This window comes from Centropristis striata, chromosome 23, assembly GCF_030273125.1.
Source record: "Centropristis striata isolate RG_2023a ecotype Rhode Island chromosome 23, C.striata_1.0, whole genome shotgun sequence".
Classification (NCBI taxonomy): Eukaryota; Metazoa; Chordata; class Actinopteri; order Perciformes; family Serranidae; genus Centropristis; species Centropristis striata.
Window position 1 is genome coordinate 23,563,598 of NC_081539.1, and position 20,027 is coordinate 23,583,624.

At 36.6% G+C, this 20,027-nt stretch overlaps 1 protein-coding gene and 3 non-coding genes across 4 annotated transcripts in view; 1 reads left to right on the forward strand and 3 right to left on the reverse strand.

The window, feature by feature from the left end:
* Nucleotides 1-20,027, forward strand: part of LOC131962165 (partitioning defective 3 homolog) — a 572,304-nt gene that overhangs the window by 43,658 nt on the left and 508,619 nt on the right. The window contains exon 2 of the mRNA XM_059327127.1: nt 12,053-12,154. Coding sequence (XP_059183110.1) covers nt 12,053-12,154 — 102 coding nt within the window. The remainder of the gene's footprint in view (nt 1-12,052; nt 12,155-20,027) is intronic.
* trnaw-cca (transfer RNA tryptophan (anticodon CCA)) lies at nt 3,104-3,175 on the reverse strand. The gene has a single exon. It is a non-coding gene; the product is annotated as a tRNA-Trp (tRNA).
* Nucleotides 17,591-17,662, reverse strand: trnaw-cca (transfer RNA tryptophan (anticodon CCA)). Its single transcript has one exon. It is a non-coding gene; the product is annotated as a tRNA-Trp (tRNA).
* Nucleotides 18,759-18,830, reverse strand: trnaw-cca (transfer RNA tryptophan (anticodon CCA)). Its single transcript has one exon. It is a non-coding gene; the product is annotated as a tRNA-Trp (tRNA).

The window sequence follows — 20,027 nt, forward strand, 5'->3', positions numbered from 1 at the left end:
AAAATAGGTGTATTTTGCTTAAAAATAGCAAAATTATCTGCCAATGGAACAACAAAATTTGGCTTGTCAAGACTTTCCAAAACAAGTGAAAATGTCTAATCTTAATGACCCCAAAAATACCTCAGAATTAGTGTATTCTAACTTATAAAAAGTGATTTCTTTTTTCATTGTTGTCATTAAATGTTTCATGTTAAATGTTTAATTATCAAGTGTCAATTTACAGTTATGTGCCAATGTACTAGTTAATGACATACACACTACACAACAATACACACTTCTATTCTTTCATTGATAATAAAACAATTGATTCCATCTGGCTACTTGTTTTAAATATGTGAAGAGGTCAAATTATGTCGGAGTTATGATTTCTTAGTTATGCTTGAAATAAGAAATTATTACTTTTAAATCGCAGATTTATACTTCTAAGTGTTGATGAAACAAGGTTTGCAACTTTTGATATTCTAATTTCCAGTATGTATTTACTCAGTATAGGTCATAAAATCTCAGTAACAAGCTGTAATATCTGATTTAGATAATTAAGGAGCAAAACACTTAAAACAAGTGACAAGTGACAGTCTAACATAAAAGATGCTGACTAAGAAGAACTATCTTATCAGACAAAAAATAAGCATATATCCCCTAGATCTAAGATATTTAATTTTACTTAGATTTCAGTTTTTGCAGTGAACATGCAGAAGGCCTCCAGTGTGTGCAGAGCTGCATGTGTGTGTGTAGCAAGGTGTCATATTTCTCTCTGCAGGTTGCTTTGGTCAGGCAGGGCATCAATAATGGAGAGACCCTGGAGGTGACTTTGTCTCAGAGGAATACCAGCGTAAAGCTTCCCTCTGTATAGTTCTTTAGCACATTACTGTCTGCCTACACACATACAGACTGTCCTTAGCCCACAGTTTGGAACTGCCATTTTCCTCCAGGAAGTAATTGTTATGCCTGGAAGGCACACACTGCCTATTTTAGTGAGCTGAAACAAACCTGGTGAACTATCTAAACTGGATAATCCACTCCACAGAAAGAGTTTGTCTCACCCCCAATGAACTGTGTGCACTGGAAAAATGGTGTGTTTGAAACTAAAATAAAAACACTAAATCTGAGGGAAATGATCTTGCTGCATGGGCAGATAATTTCACTTGACAAGATTTCTTAAATTAAGACGATTAAATCTAGAAATAAGCATGTTGAACGCTTAAAATAAGAAATTAACTCTTAAAAGAAGATAAATTTAAGCTGCAAGAATGCGATGAACTGGCCCGAGCAGAGTGCACTGCAAATGATTTGTTTCTTACCAAGATAAAAATGATTTTACGATTTAATAACCTTAATTTAAGAAATCCTGTCAAGTGAAATTATCTGTCCATGCAGCAAGATCATTTCTCTCAGATTTAGTGTTTTTATCTTGTTTTTAGACACACCTTTTTTGAAGTGTGATGTCAACCAGCCAACCTGTCTGTTGGGTCCATTAGAGATAAAGAAGGCTTTTACAAACAACCACTAATTCAATCTTTATGAATCAACAGTGTCAGCTCCACATGGAAATGTTGAATAGACGGCACATTTTTGTGTTTCATTAAAAGTAGATAGAGTAAGTTGCTTTGCATGTTCTATACTAGAAGTAGCAGTAGCCTGCTGCATTTGTTTAACTTTTGTCTGATAGCAACAGTGAACATTTGGCAAGGATAAGGAGCTGGGGAAGTGTGTGTCTATCCATGTGTGTTTGTGTGTTTGTGTGTGTGTGTGTGTGTGTGTGTGTGTGTGTGTGTGTGCACAAGCAGGGCGGAAAGCGTTTGCGACACTAGTGTTTATGACTCACATGGGAGAGCATACACTCCATAAATCACAGCCGTTATTGTGCTATAGAGCGCAAACTTGAGAGGTTGAAACACTGCTGAGACTGGTGCTTCACAGGGGTGTGTGTACTCTCAGAGGTCAGAGGTCACAGCCTTATAGTGGTGCCTGAGCTCTTTGCTTAGACAGTGAAAGTCTGGAGATTGTACTTAATTCTCTTAAAGGCTTGATGAGATTTTTGTAAGCTTCTGGTAGTTATGTGTCCAAGAATATCTGCCCAAACCCAGAACTTGAAACTGAGTGGCAACAGAAGTAGATTAGATCTTAAAACTGCTGCAGGTTATGACCCCTTATTTTATTGTGCAATTTTATTGCTTAAACGGACACCTCAACATTAGGGGTTGGGGTCAGACCCACTGCTAGGGAGTGGCATGCTGTAGACTCTTATGACTTACTCCTGCAACTAAGGGCAGGTGCAGAGCCAGCGCTAGTGGCCACAGGGCAACTTGGGGCGCTGCTGATACTAACAGGGGAGGTGTTGTTAGAGGCTCAATGTGGCCACCAATGTAGCAGAAAATGCTTCTTGACTAAAAATAATGAAGCGAGACCTTTTCTTTCATGTTCAGACGACGTTCTTTAGTGAAAAATAAAGAAGAGCGAAAAAACATACAGCGTGTGCGTTCATGCCGAGGTTCCACATAGCTGCCTAACACAACAAACTGTGACGTAATCACATACGTTACCTCTGCTCCTAGAGCATCTTGAAATTAAATGTAGTCTCTTCTTAATCACATATTACACACATGAACTGATTTTAATATTATTACTGTTAACTTATATTTTCACCTGTATTAACTCATTTATTCTTTTTTTATTCTTTTATTCAGCCAAATTCATTCTCAACAACCACAGGGGATGGGTGATAAGATAATGAATGCAGTATATTTCTTCTGTGTGACTCATATTTTGTTAGCTTTACTTTTCACATCTCTTCCACTTTCGCTGTTTCCAGAGCAGAGTATGTTGATGGCGTCTTTTGAAGTTACATCTGTCCTCTAAATCGCTGCTTGTGGTTTGTGAAACTGCATCACCCTGTTTGTTTCTGTCTTAACTGGATCATCTCCAAATGCTTTACATTCCCAAATGCTAACTAATGAGAAACATATCTGTGTGTTATTTCTGCTAAAACCCACAAGCTCAACTGGCGTCTCTCTTTTGCCTTTATTAATTTGCGTGCCATACAAAGGTATTCCACCTTCCAAGCCTATAGCTGCAGCAGGGTTTGTCAAGCTTTAAAAGGTCCTGACCCCGACGTGATTTGAACACGCAACCTTCTGATCTGGAGTCAGACGCGCTACCGTTGCGCCACGAGGTCCTCTGCAGACCAGAACATTTGAGAAGTAGATCTAGTTGCTGACATTACCCCTGTGGGAATTGTAACACTTGCAGTAGCTAATGCAGCAATCATAAAACACACACAGACACATGCTCTGTCTTTCTCACACACACTTTCTAACACCCTCCTCCCTCCCTCCCTCAGTTTCCTCCAGGGCACCAGTCTTTGTGTGGTCTTTGACAGGAACAGGCAACCGGCTCTGGTACAAAGACACAGATAATGGGGTGAAGAGATCTATTGTCTGAGCCTATGTCACAACTGTGTGTGTGTGTGTGTGTGTGTGTGTGTGTGACACAGAGAACAACTGCCTCTCTGTTATCTGTTCTACTGTAGAAGCAGAGGGATAAGTGGATACCTGATCAGACTAGGGTGGGGGTATGTCACTCATGCAACAGATGAATGAATGAGTTAAGCTTAATAGTGACTAAACAGGTCGCTGCAGACCTGCAGACAATACACACTGGCACACCCTGAATATCTGGCCATGTCTGCTCTGCCCAGAACTAAAGTCTTTTAGCCTGCAGATCTGTTCAGTATCAACATAGCAGGGATTATTCTGCTCCTGTGAAACCACCAGATCACTTCTTTCTGTGTTCTTTTGTTGCATTATATCAGATGTAACCAGATTTTTCATGTGCATAGTCCATATGATATTAAATCATACACTGTAAAGAAAAACCTGTTGTTTTTACGGTAAAAAACTGGCAGCTATGGTTGCCAGAATATATTTAGTCTGAATATCGATATACGATATATATTCCTATATTTTCATTGCAAAGTGAGAGCAAATGTTCAGTAAAAGCCAAATAAAGTGCACATTTAAATAAAATAAAAAATCTTAAATAAAAATAAACTATGAAATAAAATAGGCCAATCTTTTTCTGAAATAAATATATTTATATGAGAAAAGAATAACGAACATTACAAAAGAACTAAATATGACGAACCCTAGTAAGGGCAGCATTCATATAAAAAAGAAAAAAAATGAACTATATCAATATAGCAATATGGTCTAATTCCATATCACATTTAAAAATACATTGATATACTTTTTATATCGATATATCGCCCAGCCCTATTTAGAGCCCTGATATTTTTTTTGTATTTGGCTGTAAACATGTTTATTTCTGTTTTTTAACATGGGGGTCTATGGGGATTGACTCGCTCTCAGAGCCAGCCTCAAGTGGCCATTCGATGAACTGCAGTTTTTGGCACTTCCATGTTGGCTTCATTTTGCAGCTCCGTAGGTTGCTGCTTGTACTTTCCCAGCATGTCTGGCTCATTTATCCTACAGCTGCTCCGTTTGCAAACCTCTCATCTCATCAAGGTGAAACCAAGTATGCTGTGCATTCCTCTGTTGTTACATTTGGCAGTGGTACACAAAGACAGTTCAAGTTATTCCTGTTTACATTTAAACTTTTGTGCTTTTGAAAGACATTTTGAAAATACATTTGTGAAGTGTAGAAATTACTGTAATATGGCAGCTTTTAATTTTCCTTATGCTTAAAGTTCTCAATACTTGCAGTAGGGCTGGGCGACATCAATATAAAAGATATATCGATATATTTTTAAATGTGATATGGAAGTAGACCATATCGGATATATCGATACAGTTAAAACATTTTTTCTTTCTTTAAATATGACAAACCCTAGGGCAGCATTTATATATATTTCTTTTGTAATGTTCATTATACTTTTCTCATAAAAATATCGTTATTTCAGAAAAAGATTGGCCTATTTTATTTCATAGGTTATTTTTATTTAAGATATTATTTTTTATTTAAATGTGCACTTTATGGAACTTTGATTTAAAAAAAAAGTACTCCTGTTGTTATACAGTATTTATGTTCATTTAAATAAACAATTTCAATAAAACTACTTGTGTAAGTACATGAACATTTGCTCTCACTTTGAAATAAAAGTATCAGGATATATATATATATATATATATATATATATATATATATATATATATATATCAATATTCAGCCTAAATATATCTGGATATGACTTTTGGTCCATATCGCCCAGCCCTACCTTGCAGTATGCAGCCGTTCTTGTCAGGTGTCATATTTTACATTTTAATGTCTTACTGGCATCTCATGTTTTATTGGGTCATGGAAATAAAAAAACGGTGGGAATTATAATTGCAGTTTCATAATGCTTTGCTATTGTGGAGTGCTTCAGTGGATGTTGTTCAGGAGACCTTTCACACACTTACCTGACCTTTAAATGTTCAGCTCTGGTACAAAATGTTGCACTCTATAAGACATTGGTGTAACTTTAGTGTTGATAATCCGAGGTTATACTGGTTCCCACAGGTTTGTAGTAATCTTTCTTCCTGTTTGCAGTAAGGTGGACAGATATGTGCTGTTCTCACATTTCAATTCGTCCAACCCTACACATACATAGCTCAGATTGTCTATCAAAGCTGCACTTGCCAGATATGTTTTGTTCCTATGGTTTGGGTCCCTTTGTTAGTAAAACAATGCAGTGCTGGCTCATTGTCTTTGTCCATTGTATAAAAACTACTTGCGTACCAAGTTACTCTTGAATAGTCACAGGGTGTTAATGTTATCTGGGAAAGCAAAGCCCTTTCTTTTAAGTGAAACGTGGTTGCACTTCAGAACAACAACAGTATGGATGTGGTGCGTGCTTCTCATGGGTTTTGTTCCTCTGATGCACATGAGGTTTCCAATGACATCACAACAGAAAAAATGTTAACCCTTTGGAGTTTGGGGCTATTTTGTTGGTTTTTGACTCTTTTTTTATTCTGCCTGTATATACAACTTAAATAAAGATTACCATGCCATGCTGGTATCATCTTTTTCAGCACAAGCTCACCTAATTATTATTTTGTCATTTTGACTTACTGGATCAACATTTTGAAACACAAAAAACACACAAACACACACAAAAAAATACAGAAACACATGGTAAATGGTAAATGGAGTGCACTATAGCGCTTTTATCCAAAGCGCTTTACACTACAAAAAATACATAAAACACATAAAAACACACAGAACACACATTAAAACAACAAAAAAAAATTACAAAAAACACACGATAAACACAAAAAATAACCAAAAACTGAAAAAATTACAAAAATCACAGATAAAAACCCACAAAAAATACCCCAAAATCACACAAAAAACAGTTAACACAAAAGATTGCATTAAAAATGTTGAAACACACACTGCAAAATTTGAAAAATCTCTGCAAAAAGAGTAAAATCATGTTACACTTGGTCGTGGTGATTTTTACCTTTGCTGAAAAAGAGTTGACGCGCTAAATTGGACATGGAAACTTGTGGAAAAGCCAGAACTTTAGAAGGAAGCTGAAAGCAGGGCTCCATGATGCTTCGTTTTTACGTCATGACATCATGAAGAAGTCGTGCTCCGGTGCTTTCGTGGCCTTCAGAGGGTTTGTGGTGTAAATTTACTACCTTTCTGAGTGAGAAAAGTGGATGCAAATTTACAAGATTAAAGTGCTAAAAAAAAAAAAGTTTGTCAGATTTATGAGACAAAAGTGGGGAAAAAAATAACTTTTTTTCTCTCACAGATTCACCACTTTAACTCTCATAAATATACACATTTTTTCTCGTAGATTTGACATTTAATCTCGTAAACTTTTTTCTCAAAATATTAACCCCCTGCCCCGGGTCTGTATGTTTTTTTTTTTTTCACATTCTGTATTTCAATGAGTGCCCTATTGAGGGTTAATAGCGTTATTTGCCACAATAAAAGCAGAATTTTCAGTCTGTTTCCGGAAGGCCTTTACATGATGAGAGTAGCAGTGTCTTTTTGGATGCATGAAGATAATATGACACTGATCCCATGTGGGAAATTGTCTTTCCAATTGCAGGCTGAATGCAGCCAGAGATGTTCAGCAGGGCAGAAGATGTGATCCCTCTGTGTGGAGTGTTTAGGTTTTAGAGAAACACAAAAGTAAAAAGAAATCAGAAATTGCATGCCTGAGCAAGAGCCCATTTTGCACAACGTGTTGATTTAGTAGCAGAGATGATGGTTGGCTGCTGAGTGTGCTAACATTTATCAACTCCACAGCTGTCCTCCCTACCCGCTGTTACAGTACACTACAGTAAAATAAATGACTCTGTCACAATGAACTCTTTGTTGGGAGGATCTGCTCCTTCTCTGTCTCGCTTCAGTCCGTTTGTAACAGCTTCCATTCTACAGTATGTGTGTTCAACATGTGATTAGGCCAATATGTATTCAATTGTGATACATGTAATGAAGGTCACCTCAGGTTCCTTCTTAACAACTGTCAAACTCAAAGATTTTCCACATTAGCAATAGTAGATATTAATCTTTATATTGAAAAACAATATATAGACTTACACAAAAAATCCCTCTCAATCATTAGTTGTGTGTGAAGTGTGTGTTGTTGTCTCTATCTGCAGAGACACTGCACCTGACCTGACTTTGTCAGTCCTGATAAAAACAACCAATACCTGGGTTTTGGTAGAAACAGAATACCGATCAATTACTAGTGATTAATTATTATCTGTTTTTATGTGTATGGTAACATGAGGTTTGATTTAAAAATGACTTTCCTAACCTTGTAAATATGACAAGTAAATAGATTTAAATTGTTATTTACTCCTATAATAATAAATCATGTATCAGCAATTTGGTTAAAAAAGTCTTCAAAATTAACAGGATTTACTATTTAAGTGCAAACCTTTTAAATAAAAGGGGAAAAAATGGTCAAAACTTGAACAGTAATTAAAATTCCAGTATATAATGTATATTGTATATAAACATAGAATTGGGACTACACAGTGGTGATTAGCACTCTTGCCTCACAGCAAGATGGTCTCCGGTTTGACTCCAGCCTGCCGCTCTTCTGTGTGGAGTTTGCATGTTCTCTCCGTGTCAGCGCAGGTTCTCATCGGGTACTCCGGCTTCCTCCCACAGTCCAGAAACATGCACTTAGGTTTAATTGGTGACTCTAAATTGCCCATAGGTGTGAATGAGAGCGTGATTGTCTGTCTCTATAGTCGTGTTTCGACTAGGTGGGGAAAGTGGCCACCGGGAAAGTCTCAGGCCACACCCTCTCAAAAGTCCACTCACTCTCCAAGTCTCCACTACAAGTTAGCCCCCAGAGGGATTTAGAGACTCTGGAGGTGACGTCACTAACTGTGCACAACGTCAGCAGCTGAAAGCAGCATGGCTAATTATGCACAAAGTCTCCGCTGACCATAAACATAGTGATTGTGAATTAACGGCATCGCTAACTGTGCACAGTGTCCGGTGCTTGTTGTAAACAGAGATCGCTATGTGAACACCTCCTGTAGCAGCAGCACATACACACTGTACTGCTACAGAGCTAACTGTAGCTAACTGCCGATAATGCTCTGCGTTTTCTTGAAAAATAGTAACTAAGGGGGTCTGAAAAGTACTAAATTGGGAACACTGCTTTGCCGGCTTTTACAAATGGCGTGTGTTGTTGTCGTGTAGAGTACTACATCACAACCCGCTTAGTGATCTATCCAATCAGTAACCAGGCTGTTTTCAGGGGAGAAAAAAGACCCTGCTCTTCTACAGGGACTAAAAAAGTCCTGACAAAAGCCGGCTCCAGACCGCTCGTATTCAAATTAAGGGCGTTTCGGCAAGTGAGACCTGCCTCATTCTGGATATTGTCCGGGTATTACCCTGTAGTATGTGTCCTGTGATAGTCTGGCGACCTGTCCAGGGTGTACCCCGCCTCTCATCCAATGTCAGCTGGGATCAACTCCAGCCTCCCGCGACCCAAGTGTGGATAAGTGTATAAAGAAAAGGATAATGAGTTAATGAATGAACATAGAATTAACTGTAATGAGATCACACATCTGGCTTGAATGTTATCACACCACTGAATGGGCATTAGCACCCTGATTGTATGTCTTTTTGTTAGGCCGTGTGTGTGTGTGTGTTTGAATGTAAATATGAATATAATTGTAATCAAATTACCATGTTTATATTTAGTAATGGTTGAAGGAATTTTGAATTATTTTAGAAGAGGTTGACATAACATTCACAGTGTACAACAGTAAAATAGACAACATTTATATTTCAGAAAGTTATTAATTCTAAAATGTATAGAGGTCTACAAAGTCTGATCTAATGTATGCGCACAAAAGAGAAAAAAAGTGTCTGTGTGTGTGTGTCTGTATGTGTGTGTTTGTGTTTGTGTGTCTATGTGTGTGTGTCTGTGTGAGTTAAAATCTTGGTATTTACACCAAAGCATTAAGAAATGACTCCCAAAACACAAAATCTGACCCAGTCCCAGTTTGTGATGAATGTGCTGCTAATACTCCGGTATTGAGGCCTTGAACTGATAATTCTTGGCTAGCTCGAGGCAAAGCATCACTGATGTAAGGCTCCCTACATCAGTTAAACCAGTAAAACACTGAACAGTGCTTGTCAAATACTTTCCTTCTATCCCAAGTGCATTTCTGGGATTAAGTTATGTGGCTGAGCTTCTCTCAGAATCATATTTGTTCCTCATAATCCACCCAAGCAAGTCTGGATTTGGACCATGGCAGACAGACATGGGGCGTGACAACATTTGAACATTTAAAGACTTTTTTCCCCTGTTAAATACTCAGGGTCAGTGTGGGGTTTGTAATGGCTTCCAGAGATGGCCATTTTTCTTTTTTTTGCTGTGTCTTTATTCTTCAGGATTGTCAGTGTGTTATATATAGCAGTGGTATTGTGGTTTCGCTTTTGCAGTTTTTCAGTTTTCATTTTTCATTTCATAATTACCATGGGAACTTAACAATTATCTCTTTGCTTCTGCTTTCCTGTCTTGTCTTTTGGGAGCATCACTAAAACTTGCAATCTTTTCCTTCCTAATAACCTCAGAAGGAAGGAAAATACCACACAGTTATTCCACTCATGATTTGGACCATTTTGCCTGGTGAACCACATTGGAGTTCAGTACAACAAAGCCGTGCATGAAGGCATTTAACCACAGACCCAAGGACAGCTCAGTTTTGGAGGAAAAGAAACATAAGGGAAATAGAGTGAGAACATACCAAAGACAAAAGAGTGAGGAGGTTCTTTCTGGACGTGGTGAAGGAGGAAGGATTCTTTTCCTCCTGTCTGTCTGAGGCACAACAGGAATGAATGCATGAGAAATACACTGTAAAAAATGTCTGTAGATTTTACGGTGAAAAACTGCTAAAACATGACAAAAAACGTAAAATGATAAATGGGTTAATTCACTTTCAGTAACAATGAAACACCATAAATATATTTATCAGCCAAGACAGTATTTTTTTTACATTTTCTTTTCATTACGTAAACATGTAAAATACACTGGCTCCTTTTTTGTAACAAAAATATAGTGTAATGTATATACAAGCATCACTGTAATTTTTGCATTTATTTTTTGTAAAAATACTTTTTCTCACTGTTAAATGTACTAAACACCATATCTCTTAACAGAAATGTACTGTAATATTTAATGGTAAAATCTTTAATTTATGCAGCATTTATGAAGTATTTTCTTGTCAATTATATGGGAGAACAGCATTTCTTTTGATGGAAAAACTTTTTATTTATACCAGGGGTGGTCAACCTGTGGCTCCAGAGCCTCATGTGGCTCTTTAGGCTGCCTGCAGGGGCTCCCCGTGGCTGAGACAAAAAAAAAAAAGTATACTTTTACATAAAAATTTTCATTTATCAATGGTGTAGAGCAAAAACTATTTGTATTCTTCAATTGTAAAATTGTATAGCATTTTTACAGCATATTAAAAAAGTTTTGACATTTAAATCAACTAAAATGTGCTTCATAGCTTATGAAAGTCTCCGGCCCGGCGCCTTTACCTTTAAGTTTTGTCAACTTTGAGTTTAGTTTTGCGTTCCCCTAGATAGACTAGTTTTCAAAATCATATTAATAAATGATCCATATGACTATTGATAATGTTGGTAGGCTAATTTAGACTTATTAGGGTGTTTAATTTTAATTTTAGGCTCAATATAAGGTTTGCAGCTCAATTCCGCGATTTTCTCTCATTTTTTTGGCCAATAGTGGCTCTTTAGTTGGTAAAGGTTGCCCACCCCTGATTTATACAATAAAAAATGTAATAAATTGGCAATCTTAAACGTGAAATCAACAGTGCTAATATCTTTTTGCCGTAATATTTTTAAAAAATCTACAGTATTTATTATGGTAAAGTTCACACACACACACACACACACACACACACAAAGACGCTTCTTGCTTTTTTAGATAGATACAGCAGTTAATCATAGATTGAGAAGAGCATTTTTACCAGGCTCATATTTGAATGATTACAATTTGTACAACGACTGAGTTGATGCAGGATTTTATACACTACATGCTGTACCTGAGTGCATTTTGTATGCATGGATGATATTCATATGCTAATGCAAAAAGGAGATAACAGGCTTTGAACCGAACGGAGAAGGGCGGAGGAGCGTTGTCACCTCTTATGCATTAAGATGTCACTATGACCTGATCTAAGACACTGTCGCTAAGACACCTCTTTCATCACACTTCTCTCTTCTGCTCCCACATAGAAAAAGGTATGAGCCATGTGCTTACTTTGCAGGGCATCCAGCAGGGGATTAAAATATTTCATAACTTCTATCATGATGTCAATCCATAACCATGTCAGAGCCGCTGTGTGCCAGCTGACTGGATCATTATATGAACCATGTGGTGATTAGATCAGCTGATTCCTGAGGAGACACAAGCTGCTAATTCCTTTGGCCAGTGCTAACATGTTGTATGGCTTTACTTACATAAGGCTTCAAATCCTAAATCTATATGGTGAAAATAAATCTCATTACAGAGCTAATACTTTCCCTGTGTTTTTTCTTGCAGGACTCCAGCTACTGGGTCCTGGTCCACAGGTTGGAACATGGAGATGGAGGCATTTTGGACCTGGATGACATGCTGTGTGATGTGGTGGATGACAAAGACAGGGTGAGTCAAAGTTTGCCATCTCTTCTCTTTTCCATTTTCATTTTCCTTGTGCAGAAATAGCTTTGGTTTGTATCTGCACTCTGAAAATCTTTGGCAGCACTACAGAGAGTTTAACCAACATGTGCTTATGATTACACCTGTCTGCTGTCTCATCATTACTAAAACATTACCAGTAAACCACTGCACACCACCATGTACTACACTGTAAAAAAACAACCTGTTGTTTGTACGGGGAAAAAAACGGCAACTGTGGTTGCCAGAACTTTACCGTAATAAATACGTTGCAACTTTTTTTTAATATTATGGTAAAATGATATTGGCACTGTTGATTTCATGTTTAAGATTGCTATTTTATTCCATATTTTACCGTGAAAAAGAAACACTGTTCTGCCATATAATTGACAAGAAAATACTTTATAAATGCTGCATGAACTAAAGATTTTACCATTAAATATTACAGTATATTTTTGTTAGAGATTTGGTGTTTAGTACATTTAACGGTGAGAAAAAGTATTTTTACAAAAAAAATAAATGCAAACATTACAGTTGTGGCTTGTATATATATTACATAAAATACATATTACAGTGTATTTTAAAGTGGATTAATGAATTTTTCAAAAAGAAAATGTAAAAAATACTGTTTTTGGCTCACTGATACTGAAATTGAATTAACAAATTTATCATTTTATGGTCTTTTACTGTCGTGGTTTAGCAGTTTTTCACCGTAAAATCCACAGACATTTTTTTTTTTTTTACAGTGTATGCTTACTAATTCCCACCTACATGCAGTCCTTTATTGCCTTGATACATGTGGAGGGTTGAATGATACAGTGTAGTCCTCTGTGTTGCATTCAGGGGCTCCACTTTGATGTGTGTGTGTCTGGGTGTGTGTATTACTATATTTTCCGGTGAAAGAGTGTGTGGACAAAATTTGTGTCAGAGGCAGCATGATATCACACTACCCACCCACTAGACCACCTGTGAATGATTACCCACAACCCCACTGCATCCTTCTCATGGGAACAGTGACTACACCTGAGTCACTAGCTGCTTGGCTTTAATGTTGGGCCAGTGAGTGAGAAATAACCTCTCTTTGTGTCTGTGTGAGCAGGAAATGGTTTAGATTATTTTTAACCAGTGTTCAGTTTAGCAGTTGGGTGATTTTCATGAACATGTTACAGCTCATAGCAAAAATCCAAGAGCATTGAATACATATTTTCTTTGACCCTTTATAACATGTACAATCTAAAGTCACTGTTTAATATGAATTTATAATCTATTTTAAAAAATGTAAGGTATTTTCTGACATTTTTAGAGACACCGTGAGCAAAATGTATTACCGTAGCACATTTTTTAATAAAAAACAAACAATGAAAGTTTTTTTTATTTTATTTGGTAAGCAAATATGCTCAAGAGTAGCTGGTATCACCGAAATGTATTTTATTAAAATATACACATATTTTAATGCAAACAATTCTATCATTACCGTAACATCTAACCATTTTTTCATTCAGATTTTGTTCTTTATACATTGTTAAAAACATTATGTTTGATTATATTCTGTTAAATTATACAATTTTAAACAAAATAATATTTATTTTTATAAAGTTTATTAAATATTTATTGTATATAAGTGTGGGGGAACCATGACATTTTTTTAATATATACACAATACGGTAATGAATTTGTGAATCAAACATATGTTTAAAAATATAGAAAATATTATTTTAATACCAAACAATGAATTGTGCCTCATTATGGCTATATTTTTCATTCATATAAAAGTGAAATATATTTAGTTTAATAAAGTATGTCCTTAAAATCTTCAAACATAACTTAGACTGGCTTTATGACAATCACCCAGTTGTGCTGTAACCGGCCAAATGTTTGTATTACAATAATGATATGTGTCGGCTATAACTCACCATAGTGAATCCTGGTGTTGTGATGACATGGATGATTGATCAGGTTCATCATCATGACTGCAGAGATACATACCTATGTATAAAGCCAACATGATAATATATTCCTCTAAATGGTGATGAAACATGTGAGTTTCAGTTGAAAGTGATATCTTTGATTCCTATCTGTTAGTGTTAGTTTCTCAGGGTGTCTGATGTCTTGGAGCCACTGTTATCTTTTGAAATCTGAAAGTATATCCTCGAGAACTGTGTGTGTTGTGCTGCTGTGTCATTTTGAGAAATATATTTCCCATGTTGGATATGTAGCGTTTAAAGCTCAGCGAGCTGTCAATTGATCTGAATAGTTGGTGTGTTTGATACACAGGTGCCTTTTGGTTTGCTGTGTGCATTTGTACATGAATGTGAAACAGCATTTATGAGAGAGAGGATGAACATGTGTGCATGTGCATCTACTTAGCTTATAATGACTATGTGGTAGGTGCCATGGTTACGTATCAGGTGGGATCAGAGGTGGGAACAGCTGCTTTGCACCTGCTGTCTAAAAAACCTCTCCTCTCCTCTCCTCTCCTCTCCTCTCCTCTCTGAATATCTGCTCCCCCTGGTGGCTTTGTGTGCTCTTTACATCCCATTGACGACAGAATCCTGAACATAACATTATAGCCTAACAACTTACAGTTTTTCTCAATTGCTAAAACACATTTTTTGAATCCTCCTGTCCTTTGCTCAGAATTCTCTACACAAAACTCTTTTCTCACACTACATTCACAAAACCTCTGATTCTTTTAGCAAAACCATCCCATTGCCTCAAAATAGTTTTACCTGTTCTCAAAACCAAACAATGTTGTCACATCTTGAACTAATAATAAAACACAAAATAGAAAAACTGCTGAGCAAGTCATTACACACTACACCAAAAAATTGAAAACACAATGTTCAAGGCATCATGGAGAAATGTTTATTGGTCACATGCATTTTGCATCTCAAAAGTAAAAAAAATAAAATAAAAAAATATTGCACAGCTCAGTGGATTCAGCATTTACTCTGCACTGAAACATAGCTCCTGTGAAAAGTCAAGTAAAAGTAAATCATCCTGAAATTGACAAATACAAATGAAAGTGTACAGCCTACAATGTACTGTAAAAGGTTAAAGTTTTTCTCAATTGCTAAAACACTAAACCCTATTGTTTGAACCAAATGCTCAGTTGCCTGAACCCACTGATTGAATCAATCACTCTTTTGGCAAAACCATAAGCACTTTTCACCTGTTTAGACACAACTTGCCAACACATTTTCATTGTGATGCACCCGTGCTGCATAATGGTGAGCACAGGTGACAAAAGTCAAACACAATTAAAGCACAAGTGTCACCACTTGAACACAACAACTCAAAATTGATCACACTTGATCACGCCGGACAAAGGGTACAACCAAACATCAGTAGATTCACTGTGTCCACCATAATCCGAAGATTCAGAGAACAGGTAATTACATTTTTTGACATCATAGTACAGTATGTAAATGTTGACAATTACTGTATGGCATACTATATACTGTACCACAGTATACTGTAAGTAAATATATGTGTCAGTACATCACTGTACCAATGTACTGTAGTATTGTAATGGAGGGTTGGTCTAACTGTTTGTAGGCCTAGTATTTCATGTATATTTTTTGCAACATGCATTTAGCCTGCAGTGAACAATGAACATGTATTTCTCCAGCTTCATGTCCTGAGCATTGTGTTTTCTATTTTTCTATGTAGTGTTTAGTGACTGCTCAGTAGTGTTTTTAATTTTGATTGACTCGGGGCACGATTTGACAACATAGTTCAGTTTTGAGCACAGATTGAACTGTTTGGAGGTGAAAGTTTGGTTTTGCAAGAAGAGTCTGAGGTTTTGTGAGTGTAGCTTGAAAATTGGGATTTGTGTTCACAGTTTAGAGAAAAGGAGAGCAGCTTTCAAGAAATGTGTCTTAGCAATCGAGAAAAACTGTAAAAAAAACTGTAAAAAAAACAGGTCTTTGGTCTGCCTCCCTCATGGTCATGCCATGCACCAGTACATGGTCAATGACGGTAGCTCAAATTTCGTCAAAAATTGCCACTCTTTGTCTTCCTCTCCCTCCTCTTACATGCACTCGTCCTCTGTGTCTTCGATCCATTTTTGTCACGAGCTTGCAGAATCAACCTGCTGCACTCTGAACTGGTTTATATTGGTTGTAATGTTGTCTTTACATGAAGAGAAACAAGTGTGATCAATTTTGAATCGTTGTGTTCAATGGATGACACGTGTTTCATTTGTGTTCATGTTTTGTCACTTGTTGTCTTATTGCATGATAATTGTGTTTAGAGTTTTGCAAACGGAATGACTGAGATCTGCAAATAGTGTTTTACTAGATGAAGATAGTTTATGGTTTTGTCAAAAGGATGTTCAATTCGGGGAATGAGTTTAGACAACTGAGCAATTAATTCACACAACAGGAATTAGTGTTTCAGCAATTGAGAAAAACTGTAACATGCACAATCACAGCTGTTTTTTGATTATATGTTACTCCCAACAGTATAGTTTTACAATGATATTCTAAAGCGTATCTTACAACTTACAACTTACAACTCCACAGTGCACCATACGTGTATCATACTGTCAAATACTTGACAACATCAGTCAGCCTACAACACAAACTGTGATAGTACAGTCACAAGACTGACGTACTGTACTGAAGTGCATAGCTCAGCTGGAAATGGGCCAGAGAGAAACCTAACTTTACACCAGTGGAACAGCCCTCTGTGTGTCTGTCTGTGTGTATACACACACGATTTTATCTGTGTGGGTGTAGAGTTGTTAGTAGTAGATCCAGTCTGTCCAGTTCCTTCTATCAGCTACTGCCTCTGTCCCTGTTTTACTCTCTAACAGGCAGGAACACAGACCTGTTCATTTTAACCCATTAATGACAACGCCGCTCTTATTATTATGGATATTGTAATTCAATACTGTGCTTCCAAGCCTGGCTAGAGATTGTTCACCTGCTTTTGAAAATCAAATTATACATGTTACTGGTCACCGGCTTTTGAAAGTTATATGAATAAACGTCTTGTCTCTCGTATGTTATTTTAACATAATTTGATGTTCTTTTTTTTAAACCTGGAATTGGCTTTGTTTTTCAGATTTTGTATTGGGATTGTGTTTATGCACTTTTTGTGTTATTATTCTGTGTGTCCTGAGATTCATTGCCAGCAGTGAGCCCGGTAGTAACACTTTCAACCACATTCTGAATCGCAGCTGTGTTAAAGTTTACATATAAACTTCAAAATAAGGGTCCCTTCAGTTGTATTCAAGGTACAGCATCTGTCTACTCGGAAATCATTGTTGTTTGCATTGCTTGCTGTTGATTTAGCAGCAGAGTGGAATGTTTTAGTAGTAGAGTTCTTGATGAGTCACATATTATCAGTTTCAGTCTCTTACATGCGAGGTATGACACCGTTTCATGGGATGGACTAAATGCAGTCCTTAAAAACCACTGACCCTGACGTGATTTGAACACGCAACCTTCTGATCTGGAGTCAGACGCGCTACCGTTGCGCCACAAGGTCCTACACATGGCCTCGGATCTAACCTTGGTATGACATAGTTTACACTGTAGAACTATTCTTAGTGTTTGAAGCTCCCTGCCTTTCCTCCTGCTGTCTGCATCCTTAAAAAAAGTGTGGCACATTGTACAGCTTAGGCCCCTTGGTCCCTGAGAAACACAAAGCCTGCACACTGAACAAACACTGTTGTTGTTGTCATTGTTGCTTTTCCAGCTCGGAGCCAGAAGCCTATAATTGGCATACTTTTTAAAATTTAATTTCACTTAGATCAGATAGTTTGAATGTTATTTAGATTACTTACATTTAGGGCTGGGCGATATAGCAATAGAAAAAAATATATCGGATATATTTTTCAATGTGATATGGAATTAGATCATATCGCATATATCGATATAGTTCCTTTTTTTCTTTCTTTATATATAAATGCTGCCCTTACTAGCATTTGTCATATTTAGTTCTTTTGTAATGTTTCTTATCCTTTTCTCATATAAATATATTTATTTCAGAAAAAGATTGGCCTATTTTATTCCATAGGCTTTTTTTATTTAAGATATTTTTTATTTAAATGTGCACTTTATGGAGCTTTGATTTGTAAAAAAAAAAAAAAAGGTTCTCCTGGCTCTCACATGTCATATTTGGCTTTGACTGAACATTTGCTCTCACTTTGCGATAAAAATATCAGGATATATATCGCATATCGATATCCAGCCTAAATATATCGGGATATGACTTTTGGTCAATATCGCCCAGCCCTACTTAAATTGTTTAAGTTTAAAGAATAAATTTAACCACAACAAGCTGAAGCGATACAGTGAACCCCATAAGTATAGTAATATCAATGGAGATATCATTATAACTGCATCAGTTGGTTTTATTCAAAGTTTTTAAGTTATGCTATCAGTAATTTATTGTTGTTTACATTTCTTGCTGCTAATTTGAAAGTATTCCTGAGGTTTCTGTAACAGAGTAACTGATGCGCCACATTTGATCAGTTTCATTGCGTTACATGTGATCTATGAAGTCTTGTTTAGTGTCTTCACACAGTGGAGTGAGAGCACATTTCATGGGATACATCAGTGGAGTGAGATGTCAAAATCCTTGACCCCGACGTGATTTGAACACGCAACCTTCTGATCTGGAGTCAGACGCGCTACCGTTGCGCCACGAGGTCTTACACATCATTTTTATCTCTACCTTTGTGAGTTTCCTCTCTCCTGCTCACTTCAAAAAATAACATGGCACATTTATACAGTTCAGCTGGTCTCCACTCCCTGAGAAACACAGAATCTGCACACAAGAACAAACACAGTTATGATGTGTCATATTGTTGTTTTTGCAGCTATAGGCAAAACTTGTATTTTTGCAGTTTCTTAGTTGTTGAAGTGACTTTCACTGAGATCACCCTTCCTTTGTACCAGTTAGGTTGGTCAGTAGTTACTTTGAATGTATTTAGATTGGTTGGTTGGGATCAATGCTGGTAAACTGCTATACTGGACCATGCAATTGATTCACAGTGTAATTTAAAAAACAAACAAACACATGAAATATGCATTATGGGATAGACACACATTTAATTTGTTTTCTTTCTTTCTTTCTTTCTTTCTTTCTTTCTTTCTTTCTTTCCCCCCTGAAATTGCCTGTTTTTGCCATAGTTGTATGTTGTTAGTTGTAGTTTTTCTTCCTATTTTTATGTCAGTTTTATGTCAATTCTGTGTGTCACTTAGATTTGTTGCCTGGTGGTAACACTTTCAACCACATTCTGAATCTCAGTGGTATTTTACTGCCCTGCAAAGCCAAACTGCAGTAACTACATTTTTGGTCGAAATTGAGTTATAACTAAAAATTAACTTGTTGAGGTCTGTTTTATCTTGTGACATAGTTTTAGATTTCAATTTAGCTTGATATTAGAGAATTAATGATATTAAAAATTGCAGTAACTACAAAATTCAACTCAAAACCAAAGCAAACTGCAGTAAGTTAATTTACAGCTTATAACAAAATCAGTTTTAAAACGTTTATTCACTGAAAACAAAATATTAAAGCTGAAAGAAGACAACAACATTATAGTTGCTATACACTTTTTGAATTACTATTACAAACTTTTTTCAGCGATGCAAAACCAGAGTGCAGTAACTACATTTTTGGGTTCAAAGGTCAAATAAATTGTCATGATTTTTGAGCTTATAAATGACATCATCAATACATGTAGAAATTAGTGTGATATCACTTACCTACCTATAACCCACTTTGCTGGCCACTTAAAAAACTTTTATAACATTGAAGCAGTTTTTCTCAGTTTTGCTTGTTACTTGCTTGTTAGACTTTGTAGGGCAGCACAGTTTCCATAGAACTTAACATTGTATCAATA